The 13,850-nt window shown below is 37.8% G+C and overlaps 1 protein-coding gene and 1 long non-coding RNA gene across 2 annotated transcripts; one reads left to right on the top strand and one right to left on the bottom strand.

Annotated features, from left to right (window-relative positions):
* The first annotated feature begins 6 nt into the window (after nucleotides 1-6).
* LOC122161025 lies at nucleotides 7-3,511 on the top strand. The gene is made up of 2 exons (XR_006169037.1): nucleotides 7-2,434; nucleotides 3,245-3,511. It is a non-coding gene; the product is annotated as an uncharacterized LOC122161025 (long non-coding RNA).
* A 1,893-nt stretch (nucleotides 3,512-5,404) lies between these two features.
* TMED5 (transmembrane p24 trafficking protein 5) lies at nucleotides 5,405-13,786 on the bottom strand. Its single transcript, XM_042820092.1, has 4 exons — nucleotides 13,598-13,786; nucleotides 11,762-11,859; nucleotides 10,929-11,112; nucleotides 5,405-8,271 (listed from the first exon to the last, which is right to left on the bottom strand). Exons 1-4 carry the CDS (start codon nucleotides 13,784-13,786, stop codon nucleotides 8,053-8,055), a joined length of 690 nt encoding a protein of 229 aa, XP_042676026.1. The 3' UTR covers nucleotides 5,405-8,052.
* Between the last annotated feature and the right edge of the window lie 64 nt (nucleotides 13,787-13,850).

Raw genomic sequence — 13,850 nt, 5'->3', positions numbered from 1 at the left:
TATGCATCCCATAATTCTTTTTTCAGGAATAGTTGCCAGTATTTACACAGCAGCATTTCTTCTCAGGCTTATTGGGTGCTGTTTTGCTTTCTGTGTACTAAGGAAAATGTCAAACCAGTGCATTGTGTTCTGGCAATGGGTGCAGTCATTGATGTTCATATGCCTTGGGGTAATATATTCCTTAATTTTCCATGTGACTTAACAGTTTAAAAAAAAAAGAAAGCGCAGGATTAGAACATTAACGACTAGAAATAACAATTTTAAAGCTATTTTGGCACATTGATTGTAAATTGTGTCCCAGTTGTAAACTGAGTTGATGGGAGTTGCACAAGATTCATGCATATGTGTAGAAAGTCATATTGCGATAAAGGTAGTATGAGCAAACTATTATTGCACAGGGTCAACAAAAAATATGTTGCCATTTGAAGTTAACGTTACTCGTTTTAATACAATATTACCTCTTTTGTTTTTATAAAATGTCCCAACTTCTAAGTTGATGTGTTCATTTTGGTTTTTAATCAAAAATGTCTCCTGCCAGTATTACATGTTCTTTCTGATAACTTTCGAGGGAGGATAGCCAAAGAGTGGACGGAGGAAGAATATTTTTACGCTATGGTTATTCAGTGTACAGCATAAACCTTCTTCTCTTAAGATTACAGTTGACCACCAAAATAAAATTAAGTAACGTAAATGACAGAGTGGTTTAAAGGTTACTACCTGAGTTAGTATTTTCTTATCACGTTACTTATTTGACTCTTTTTTTTTTTTTTTTTTTTTTTTTTTCTGCTCTCCTTGACATGGTGATTTTTTGTTTTATTTTTTTTGTCGCCTTTTAGCCAAGGGAAGCTCTTAATCCTGTGCTTGGTTTATGACTGGCTGGGTAATACTAGCTTTATAAAATTGCTAACTAAAAGCTGCCACCTCTGTTTTTCTTCACTGAAATGTTGATCTTTTTCCCCTCATACCCTCAGCTATTAATTTAATGTTGCCTTGCCTGTAGCTGCAATATTTTGATAACACGACATCTTTCATGTTAATTTTTTGAATGTTTATACATTGGGATAATGCAAAATGTAAAGCCTTCGTAACCTTACTCACACCATCTGTATTTGTCTATTTCACTTTATTCAAGTCCTTTAATTCTAACTGAACACCAGCAGTATTTTCAGTAAAGCTTCAGCATTTGAAGATAAATATTGGAATGTACTTGGGGACTTTAGCTGGGGGTGTGGGGAGGGGAATATTTGTCAAACTGTCCGTAGACTTAATATTGTGAATGTCATTGTTTCATTTTATTATTATGGTTGAATTGACTCTGATGTTCAGTTTGTAATTTTGGAATTGCTTTTTTCTTAGAATTAAAGTCCAACTTTAAATGTGTGGGGGTTTTTTTGTTTGTTTTTTTGAGAGAAGAATGAGTTTTGAGTCTGTATTCTCGTGCAGTACATACATGTGATTTCCTCCTGTCCATGGTTCCTCTGCTCTGGCTTGCCTGTTGCTCTCCTAGAAATTCTTGCCCTGCGCATAGATACTAACTGGTCTTCCACCTGCACCTGAGAGATGCTTTGTTGCAAGGTGTTATGAACTGGAAAATGCTGCAGTGGTGCTGCTGAAGCTATTACTAGAGTAGTACAAATGGCTTTCTCTCATTTCGTGAATCTTATTGTATGTAATAATGGAGTGGAAAAATACAAATGTTGCTGTATGTAATAATTTTCTTTTAGTTTAACTTGATCATTTTATGTATGCATGTGTGTAAATATATGTAACTCAGCTTTGTTGCAGTCACTGATTTAGAACCTTTCCCTTGTGTACCAAATATGATATTTTTTCCACTTTGTATTATTTGTATTACTGTAATATTTAGATAGGAGAAGTCTGTTTTGAGGCCATCCTAAAAAATGTAGGCATCAGATAAACAAGAAAACAAAGAAATCATGACACATTGCTGGTCCAAACTGAAATAAACATCATAGCAAACTATTTGTCAAATCCTTGTTCAGAACAGAAAATTGAAAAGGCACTTTTGTTTGTCTTTGCCATGAAGAGGAATTTTCTGTGCTTTTCCATTTATAGCAGGCGTTTTGTATGAGCTTACTAGGAAATTTTGTAAGGTCGTTCAGTGAGATAAGGTCAATGTTAATATTTTGTTTTAGTACGAGAAATCCAAATGAGGTCTCAAAGGTGAAGAAAAGCAGTTTATTGTCTTGCAAGGAGGAAAGATGAGTAGATCAATAGAAAAGTGCCAAGCTTTTGAAACGTCTTACTGAAGTGATCTTTAGTGTTGTATTTTAAAAGGAAATTGGTCTTCAGATGGAACATACCAAGGCTGGAGATGGAGCAGTAGTCAGAACACAATGATAAGGATGAACTGGACAAGAGCATCTGTTCTGTGCACTGAGGGACAAGGATGGATCTTGCAAATATTATGCAGGTAACATTTTCAGGCTTTAAACTGTGTCACTTCTCTAGTTCCCAGATGTCTACCTGAATGAGAAGTAACTTTGCAGTTAAAGATATGATGGCAGAAAATGTTTTCTAGAAATGGAGAAAAGGGTTTAGTGTAGAATTTTGCATTTAGTCAGTGTGGAACCTTATGCCTAAGTACCTCTGTGGAGGCGTCAGGTCTGTTCAGATCCTAGTTAGGACAGAAAAAAGTGGGAATGAGTGAGGAAAAATGTTCAACCCAAAGTTTATGGGAGAATTGTTTTGGAAATTGGATCAATTACCTGTAGGTAACTATAAGAAGAAAAGGGGAAAGAATCCTTTGAAGTTGATGAAGAGAGTTGAAAGGGGAATGACCATCTTTTGAAAAAGACTGTACAGGGCAATTAGAAAGACAAAAAGATGAATAGAAGCGGAAGCTGTGCGTAAGTGTGAGAATGAAGTTGGAATTCATTGTTACTGATATCTCCATCTTTCAGCAGTTATGAAGTAGAATTTTGTACTGTCATTTCACTTGAACTTCTATGGTTTTTATCCTGTCAAGAATGCATTGAGTGTAGGGTTTTTTTGTTGTTGTTGTTTTGTTGTTGTTGTTGTTGTTGTTGTTGTTGTTGTTTTTAAGTTCCTGTTATATATTTCTGTTTCTGCTATTGTTTTGGGGTTGTTCTTGACATACATTGAAACTTTGGTCTTTCATTTGGGGCATAATAGTGGTTTGGCCATGACCATGAAGTGCAGAACTGAAAGCTAGCTCATCTGTATTGTTTTTAGTTGGTCGGTGGGTTTTTTCTTTCCCCAGATTTCTGCAGTGATTCCATACACGTGAGATCAAGTTGTTCTGATTCTTGTTCATACCAACATACTTCGCTTTGCATCTGTGTGCATTGTATGCACATACGTACGTACATGTGTTCAAATTCCCAAGTCCTAGAAACACAAGAACTTAGATTGTATTTAATTAAAATGAAAATTTATTATTAATGAAGTCTTTAAATGGGCTATGAAATGCTTATTAAAAAGCCGTTGAAGGATTGTTTAAAAAAAATAAATATCAATTCAGTTTTTACCTTTCCCTGCTTTTTGTTTTCTGTTTGTGGTAATGAGCCTGGCTGGTATATATGCTCACATGCCCCAGAGTTGCAGAGAAGTGCCCGCTGGCACCTCGGTGTGCTTCATCTTCCCAGTCTTGTGTCATCGTGTGGAAGGGAAGTCGCTGGGATGAATGCTTTCAGGAGAGACAGCACAAGTGAATAATGGTTGAAGCATCATTTCTCTGTGTGTTTATTAACTCTAGTACTTCAAACTAGAAGAAACAGCTGTGTTCTGCAATCTCAAGAGCTGCAAAATCACGACAGTAAGATTTCAAAGCTTTTTAACTTCCTTAACATACCATGGTCATTTTGCATTGGTAACACTACTTACACTTGGCTACCCTACTTTTAAATGCTTTCTGCCAGAAGATTGCTGCAGTCTGACTGCCTATCAATATTAAAATTTGGCTCATTGATTACTTAATTTAAGCCACTGTGACTTTTCTCAAAGGTAAATGTAAGAGCAGATGAGTAAAAGAGTAATGTAAATGTAATTTTACTTTTAACTGGAAATCTGGTTTTTAACCAAGACCATTTTTGTCATCTTTTTCAGAAGACCATCTGCAACTGTAATCTTTCTGTCTTAACTAGGACTATTTTTAAAAAACACTGTCAAAATTACTTGTTTCATAGTAATTAAGTGAACAGTAAATTCTTCATCTATCTCAAGCATTTAGTTGCATTTAGGTTTTTCTTAACTATGGCAGCTGCTAATAAATATTAACAGAAGCTGAAGGTCTCATTGCCTGTGTAAGTGGAAGCCATTCAGTTCTGGGTGTATCTAGTGAACTGCAGGAGCAATACGGGATGCCACTATTTATCAAGGAACAAACTTAAAAAATTAAGACATACAACATGCCTTTAGTACCTTCAAAACTAAGTGTTTCTGTTGCTTAGAGGTTTGTGTCAAATTTTGATCTGGTATTTGCATTGATGAAGTTGATTTTGGGTTATGCTGATGGAAAAAAAGAATTTGAACAGTGCCTTATTCATCCGTATGAAGGTTAAAATGACCTGTAAAACAGCATGATGATTGATTCTAACAGCTGATGAAATCAACTGCCTGCTGCTTGTACTTAACCAAGAAGTAAATGAGGAAAAGAAAGGGCGCTGCTAGTTCTAAATGCTAGTCAAGAATATTTGTTTTCAGCTATGCAAGACTGTGATCTGGAGTATCTTTTCAACTTGTGGCCACCTCATCTTGGAAGGACAGCAGCCTAGAACAAGTGCAAAGAGAAGTAAAATTATTTTTGGGTTAGAGCAAGGGCTTAGTTTAAGGGAAACGAAAAGAAAAATACCTAACTGGCCTGGAGAAAAATAATGTTACTGACAGTTAAAAAATAAATCATGAAGGTTGTGGATAAAATGAATACACAACTGTTACTGATCCAGTCTTACAGCACATAGAGTGAAGCTAGTAGACTATTTAAAATGGGATCTAGATGTATCAGATCACAGACAGTGCTAGGCTTGCATATGCTGTACAACAGCACCTTCTGTTTTTGAAACAGGAGACTGAGCTAGATAAAACATTTCCTCTGAACAAGTGGGGTTCTTCAGAGCCCTTATGGTCCCCTCTCTGAATGTCTTTTTGGCTACTGGAACAAGTTACAAGGAGAGGCTGTGGATACCTCATCCCATTCAAGGTAGAACAGGGACAGTCTGATCTGCTGGGTGGCAGTCCTGCTCATGGCAGGGGCTTGGAACTAGATGGTCTTCAAAGTCCCTCTCCATCCAAGGCATTCTGTGACTAAGAAATGCAGAAGCTGTGTTATGAAAAGCTAGGTTCTTCTTAGAAAAGCTAAGTTTTTTGGCTTAGGACATTTGATCTTTTGCAGCTTACTTTCTTGTAAGATGAAGAACACAAACAGGTTTAAATGTCATTTATTGAAAATCTCAGGGGTTTGCATAATTTTATTCAACATCCACAAATATTAAAATGTGTAATTTTGAATACAAATACCATTAAGAAAAAAATTATAGATATCATGTCCTTTCTAAATTTTATACAGTCAAAAGCAAACTACTTCTCAAAATCCAAATGAAATGTTATTCCATGACAAGTTTAAATGCCACATCCTTCACCTATAATACACATTCCAGCTGCCACTATCAAAGCATTTGTAGCTTTTTGCTGTATGGTTTTCTACAGCAAGCCCTGAAGAGGGAGAAAATACAGTAAGCTTTCTTAGTTATAAAATAATTTCACCTCAACTCTGCTGACAGTTGTATTTTCCTTCTACCAGGGACTGCTGTCTATATTAAAAGAAACTGTTGAATTTTGCCTTATCAGAGAGATCTTCATTCATGAGCAGCTTAAGGCAATAAACCAGACTGAACAAAGATAAATGATGTGCCAACAAATGGCCTGTTTTGCTAATGGATTTATAACCTCTATCAGAGAGGCACAGCAGAGTTCCTGGGGAACGTAATTCCCATTGGGAAGCGTCTCCAAAATGTGGCAGAGCTTATCTGTTGGAGGTCTAAGCTGAAAGCTGGAATCCAGTAGCCTTGATGTAAGAGGTAGATGTCTTAGAGCTTCACTGAGCTGGTTCAGCATTTTGTAGGTGGTTTGTAGGTACAACATGTAGCATCATGTTGTGATGCAAGTGAAGATTCTTTTAGCAAAAGGGACAGGCCCCTAAGAATCCTTATTCTCTCACCCTGATGGGACCTGATCAATAGCTCAGAAGTTGACTCCAATGAGCTTTGGCTTATGTCCTAATGCAGCTACACGTATGTACTGGTGGTGGGAGATGCATGGGGAAATGGCAGTACAATACTATTTGCTACTTCATCAGGAAGAATTAACATTTCTTAGACTTTATTTTGATTGCAGGAATAAACTTTCTAATTCACAGCGTTATGGGGAAAGAGAAGATATGCAGCATGTAAAGAGAAACACACTTATTTTGGACACAGCTTTACCAAAGGAAAAGGTAGCTCAATAGCCTTTGGAGTTCTCTAGAACAAGTTCTGAATGGAATAATACTTCTAGTGATAAAAATTACTTAAAGATATTGTTGCTGGGTCCCACTGTCTAAAGTTGAAGTGGCATTACTATGTACTGTAGCCCTTACTGCTTTATCTGAAGCAATTGTTTCTTTGTCTAGTGACCCTGTCTTTTCTCCATTAAATCACTTCTATTCACAGGAAGCGTTTAAAATTGCAATTCTGCTGTTCATGCCTAGGTCCAAGAACAGGCACAGTGCTAATACACATACTGTCTTTAACACATCTATACAGGAATTCAGTGACTTGGCACACTGTAAAAACGAGTAAGTTTGAACTCTATTTAAAACTAGTTAACTATTACACATCAGGGGTTTTTTTGCAGAAATGCTCCATAATCTTACTATGCTTTTTTTATCTGGAAAGCATACAGTCATTAGAAATTTGAATTCTGAATTTATTGCTCACTTAATGTCTTATCTATATAAACAGCTGGATATGCAAACACTGCTTACTTGGTTGAGTGTACTCACACATGTAGAAGAGTTGTTATGGTAAGCAAAAGGAGAATGCATAATTGAACAGCTTTGGTTTTTGAAGCCTATGTAAATCACTTGATTAACTGCTGAATTAGTCATGGACATGTAGTAGACAAATAAAAAATAAATTGGCAAATAAAAGGGATTTTGAGACTTCGAAAAAAACCCAAACGTTTGTTTTCACATACCATGACCCCTTTCCCTTTATTAAAGGGAAAAGAAATAACATCTGAAATAACTACTTGAAAAAATACTATTATAGGAGGTTACAATATGTAGAAGTTCATAACCCACACTTCCAGGTGTGTGTGCTTTTATCTGTATACAATATAGTTGTCTCTCAAATCTCATGTAACAGACAAAAAAGAAATAGGGCTGTACAATTATAGAAGAGTCCTTCAACAGAAATCACTTATTTTCTCCAGTTCCCTTCAACATCACTTTCACATTGACAGTGCTTCTCTTAAAGTGCTGATGTTAATCATCTATATATTAAAATAATAAAAAAATCTCATTTTGTTCTCCCAATGTTTCCATGGGATGCTTTACCCACAAGGTGAAGATTTTTTAAAACATGTAACTTTGAAAATAAGTGACTGTCACCAGGCTGCTCTCATGGGCTACAATTTTTAGGCATGTGTAAATTTGTTCGATGTTAACCAGCAAACCAACTCATATCTAAAGTTACCATTTAAAATTTTATGTGAACATGAAAAAAACCCCACCAATATTAACAATATTTTGCGTATGTACCAAGCATCCTGTGCACTGTTCAGTCAGTAACAATCATTAACAAATGCTATAAGCATAAAAAGTGTTAATAGCAGCTGCAAAAAAAATAATGGAAGAACTTGGGACAAGGCATTCTGTTCATCTTTTTTTAAAAAACAAACAAACAAAAAACAGATTTGAAAACCTGATGTGGCTACTGCCTATTCGAAGGACTCTCAGAGGTTTCTTTTTCTTACATAAAGCAGTTTCTTGCCCTCCCTTACCATGTTACACTGTTACAATCATACTGAATGTTAAGTTCTACTTTTTCTCTTATCTTCAAAGAGACTTTTCAACATGTAAACCTGAACAGCTGATACCACCACCATTACTCCCAAGTTGACCATGGACCAGAAATTCACTCTGTCAAAGTTGCTTTCTTGTATGTTTCGGTCACGAGCTTCAAATGCTCTGAGCAGGGTCTGAATCTGGACGCTTTTGCTCAATCTGGCTTTGACGCTGTTGATGGATTCCTAGTAAGTAACAAAAGAATATTTTTAGAAAATTAAAAAGCACCTTAAATTGATAGCTTGCAATTCATACAAAAAATACTGGATTAGTACTTTAAATTTCTTGCCAAGAAGTCAGTTAGTTTAAGATCTGTACCTCTTCAGAGTTTCGATTAACTCATTTTAGACTGTTTATCATAGAATTGAATTGAAAGGAATTTTTAAGGGCCATCTAGTCTAACTCCCCTGCAAGGAACAGGGACAGCCAGAGCTTGAGAGGTGCTCAGATCCCTATCCAGCCTGGCCTTCAATGTCTCTGAAGTGGGTCTCCCACTGTGTCACCCAGAAAGACTTAATTAACACAGCACTAAGGTTATATAGCAATGTCTTCCACTCTTAAAGGTGGAAGGGGAGGTAGAAGGGAAATCAGACCTAATTTTTCATTTTTTATTTTTAACAATCCATTGTATCTTAGGGAAGTGCAATTGCAGGTACTTAGAAAAGTAAAAAGCATTTACTTCTAACAAAGTAATCTCAAAACAAGTGATTTTTTTTTTTTTCTGCTGGATAATCAAGTTGGTTTTTAGTGCAAACTACCATCAAGACTAGAGCTGTAAAAGAAAAGTAGTAGTATAATGTTATATCCCCATCTCCTCTTTTCAGCTTTAAGAGTAGTAGCCATAGGCTGCTACTTCAGCTTTGAAACAGAAGCATAGTTTGGACCCCCAAAATTTGTTAAATATGACGACTGGAGGTTCTGCAGTGGGATTAGTAACACAGTTTGGCTTAGGCAATCAGAGAAAGTACACTAACACTTTAGCTATAACAGGAACTCACTGTCCCAAGTTTACTCAGTAAGCACCTATTCCAATAACATTAAAAGTTTAATCTGGAGCCTAAATGATGATTTCATGAAGCTCTGATTTACTGGGCCTTACATTCCTGATACTGAAGGTTCAGAGTCCTCCAGTAATAACTAGAGTAAGGGGTACATATGCTACAACAGGATACTTTAAGTCAGTAACACTTTCTGCATGGATTTTTTTGTTTTGTTGCAAGCTTAACAAATATTTCACAAGTGTTACTTTTGGATGCCAAGCTATTTTACAGTGATACTGAAATTTGTAAGTTACACAATAGTGAATATCAATGCCAGAAAAGTGCTATAAAAAAAACCTTTTCCCATTTCCCACAGCAAATACATTGTTTCAGAAGCTACTAAGCATTCATTTAACTCCTCAAAGAACAAGGAAACTATGTCATAGTCTAAGTAAACAATAGCATCAAACCCTAACATTAACTTTACAAAAATTATAAGATCTGCAAAGCCCTCAAAGACAATTCCTGTATTTACTCTTCTGGAAGAGATACCTGTATGTACATGAACAGCCAATCCATTGAAGTACTCTTTGTGATTACTGTAGGAGGGATTTTCTTCACACTTGCCTATACAAATTTCTTATTCTCCAGTTGTCTCGATTAGGAGCTTAAAGAACATCTGGCTTCTCAGATTCAGCATTTGATTCTAACTACTTAAACATCATACTATACATGTAAAGAATCTCAGATCTTTAACATTCTGTTCTATTGTTTAAAAATGTGTGGTTTATTACGAATAATAGAATACAATGTCACGTTTTATACAAGTGTCTTCAGTCTTTGTGGATGCTGTTTTGTCATCTTAAAAGTAAGTAAGCAGATCATCTCTGTTGTAAGTTTGCTACCAGCAAACAGTTCTACAGGGAAAGCAAGCAATTCTCTGCTTCTAGAATAACCTAAAAGCAATCATTCAGTGATGCTGGAAGGAAATAAAAGCTTTGGGCAGTAGTCTTTATCCTAGATCAAACAGGACCAGTGTACAGTTTAAGCAAACATTACCATTTGTAATAACTGAAAATCCTAACTGTGGCTGCTGTGATTGCAGACTGGAACTGACTTGACTTGAGCATGCTTTCAATATGAAAAAAAAATCATAAGCAAAGCAGCTAGGAGAGTAGGTCTTATGTTCTCTTGGGGTCATCTGAGAAGTATAAGCCCTTCCCTGAAGTTGCTTGATGCCTCAGGACATTACGTGTAATGTCTGCTACATCAGGAAGGCATAGCACCTACTTCTCTCCATGTACCACTATGCTCCACAGCCCTTAGTGGTTCACTACTGCTCTTCTCGAGGTCAGCAGAATCGCACAGATTACCTCCTGATGAGTTTATGAAACAGAAAAGATGCAAATAAAATCTGGAAAACCAAACTAAAAGAGAAAAATTAACCCTTGTGCTGGCTGGCGTATTTCTGGAAAGATAGGAACAAGAAGCTTAGCCAGTACTTTGTTTTTAAACGCACGATGAAGAAATCTATGCACATTCCAACTGTGTTATTGGGATTAAGTAATACTTAAATGGAATACATATCTAGTTTTTTTGCTACTAGGGGAAAATGTCAAATTTTAGTAATATTAAGAAAGGAAGCTGGATGGAAAAGGGAATTATTTTGATAGATACACAGTCTTTTTTTGCTGATTAAGGATCAGTTTCTAAAGTATTCTCAAGTTTCTGTTTGGAAATAAGAGACTCATGGTGCTGGGCTTCATCTGTAGCAGAAGTTTCTAGGGTGATATGCCAGAATGGCATGTATATTTTTTTCCAATAATTCCTATGTTAAGAAGAACTAAGGATCCAGTACTAACCAGAATGTCTTCTAGTTTCATATCTAGAAGATCTGTGCCTGTAACGTACTTCTTCCAGTCCTCTTGATCTTGTCCTTCTTCCCCCATATTGTCCAGGATCAGTTCAAAGAAAATCACCTTTTCAGAAATGGTACTGAATGTATTGTCAAAGCAGAACATGTAATCCCCCTCTTCTGTCTCCACCCTGTGTACATAAGCATATAATTGAATTAGGAATGCTTTCTGTGCTGGTTCTAAAAGAGCAAGTTTTATAAGCAAGCTTTCCTCTTCAAAACTAAAATTGTGCAGTTAAAAAGCTTATGCGTTTTTTACATGAACTTAACAACTTTACTATTAGTTACAGCAAAACCACCCCACTGACTTAAAATCAGCTTAAAATCATCAAGGTAACAGCTTATTTTCCTCTTCCTTTATTTGAATTTTGAATTGTAAATGATTAAGAAGTATCTGTAATATGAGTAGAATTCTTGTACTGGTACCAAAATACCAGTAATACGTGCCTTGATAAAAGGACTGGGAAAAGGGGTGCTTTGCAGCTTACTGCTCACATAACTATAACAAGGTCTTTTGATGTGATGACCGCACCATTATTTTTGTTTAATGACCATTACCACTCATCATTAGAACACAAATATACTTCATTCCATGGTAAAGTCCATATAAAAAGCATTAAGTGTTCATAAACAGGTAACTGATATTCTCAAACTGTTCTATTAGAAAGCCTTTTATAATACTAAGAAATGAACAGCAGTATTCAGCCTTGATTTCAGCCATATTTGCTAAAGAAACCAGAGCAGTGCTTTGATGTAACACTTCTCTGGAGTTAAACTTACGTATGAACTCCATCTGATTTTCTTTCATCAAAAACTAAAGTTTCACCTTTTGGAGAAAGTAGATGAAAATCAACATCTAATCCTGCTCCATCTAGAACCTGTGAAACAAACAAACTGTTCACACTGCTGAATGCAACACCTTTAGGGAAGGAACTGACATAGAAAGAATTTTAAATTAGTTAGATACAGATTAAAAACAGTTCCAAAAGCATTTTAAGTTTCTAAGAATGTGTGCAATTTCATTAAGGGACAACCTTGGAACACCAGCAGATGCTAAAAGCCCGAGTTTCTGTGTCATCATGAGTAAATATCAGAGTTAGTTCAATGGTGGAAAAAGATTTTATAACAAAGGTTATGTGTAAACTCATATATATTTGTAAAAGAACACAATCTATGCAGCACCATCTCCAAGATCTGCTGGATGAATTAACGGTCAGGACTGGACTTGCTATGCCCATTACAGATACATCACTGACCTCATGAAGATAACAAGGTCTAAACTCTCCCAGGGCATTCTTATTTCCCAGAAGTAGAAAGAATTGAAGGCATTTAGTTTCCAGGCTCATAATAAGCATATACAGTATTACAAGGCTGTGCTGCTTTAACCACTGATGTGGCTACAATCCATATCACTGTAGAAATACAGTTCTTATGTCACGACTTCACCCTTTTACCTTCCAGGAAGCTCTTGGAACACAGCAGCCTACTCCAACTGAAGTGGAGAACAAAGTTCAAACTGACTGAAAATGATCTGGAGGCTTACCAAAAAGAGAAAGGGCAGCAAAGATACATAGCTAACATCTGATCAGAGTTAAAACACAGACAGTGATACACCTTCAGGGCTACGGTACAACCCAAACATACTGGGACAACGCTTCTTACCAGCACTGTGTTTATGGCATTTTATTGGCTGGTAGCATTAAGCTTTAGACACTAAAAATTCAGGATAGTTTAAAAAAAAACAAAACAAAAAACATGTATTTCCAGTAATATATGGAGCTTCTTTTCTACACGTTCAGATAGAAAAACAAAACCACCATTAACAGTACTGCAGAGAAATTCACGCCTGGGTGAAAGTAAGTTTACTTTTTAAGACTTCTTTTTCCTTTGTGCAATAAAGCTTAAAGACTGCTGTGATTACTTTGTACTGACATTTTAAAGCAGGATTTTATTTTAAACTTTAGCTTTGCTTAGAGCTGCGTTGAAGCTTTGTTGCTTTGTTCACTCATCAATCTTTGATTCCTGCTCAGTGCTGCACAGAGCAGAAATAATTAGAAAACTTCGGGACTTTCAGCTTTATGTTTCTAAAGCAAGAGGGAAAAAAGAAAGGGGGGGAGGGAGGGTGAGAGCCTGCACGCCTCTGTGATCAGCGGGTATTGCAGCACGAAGGGCACGAGGCCTTACGAAAAGCTACATCTGGAAAACTTTCGTTGCAGAGATAAAGAGGCTTCATAGGAGCGCAGACAGGCAGGCAAGGCGTAGGGCTGCTGCTATGCAAGGTCACAGCCGCTAACATCCTGCTTTAAAGAACGGCAACTTAAGACCTGATAGCGCACACAAAGGAGCCTATTAATGTAAGGCAAGAAAGAAGGATCGCTGTAAGCCTCTCCCTTCCCCGGTGCCGCAGCGGGGTCAGGCCGGCATCCCGGCGCGCAGAGGCGACCGAATGGGCCGCTACCCACGCAGCCCCGGAGCCCAGCGACAGCCCACAGCCCTCACAGCCGGCGGCCGCTGGAGGTACGTGAGAGGGACTCGTGTCGGGCGGAGCCGTCCCGGAAAGGTGCGGCGGAATCGCGGCCGGATTCGGAGGGCCCCGCGAGGCCCCGCCCGCCCGACCTGGTACTCGAGCTCCAGCGAGGCCTCCTTGCGCATCGGCTGGTAGAAGCACTCTTTGCGGCCGGCCGGCAACGTGAAGGTGAAGTCGCTGTCCAGGGACGGGCTGAACTCGGTGGCGCCGGGGGGCGACAGGAGCGACGCCAGGCAGCCCAGCAGCAGCAGCGGCGGCAGCAGCCGCGGCGGCCCCATGCCGGCAGCCCGGCGCCTCCCGCTTCCCGCCCACGCCTCGCGAGCGGCTGGCCCTCGACGCCCA

The sequence above is a fragment of the Centrocercus urophasianus genome, unplaced genomic scaffold (assembly GCF_019232065.1).
Source record: "Centrocercus urophasianus isolate 14NV4802_14NV808 unplaced genomic scaffold, USGS_Curo_1.0 seq_18, whole genome shotgun sequence".
Lineage (NCBI taxonomy): Eukaryota > Metazoa > Chordata > Aves > Galliformes > Phasianidae > Centrocercus > Centrocercus urophasianus.
The sequence above is the reverse complement of the archived record's forward strand: the minus strand, read 5'-3'. Positions and strand labels throughout refer to the sequence as shown.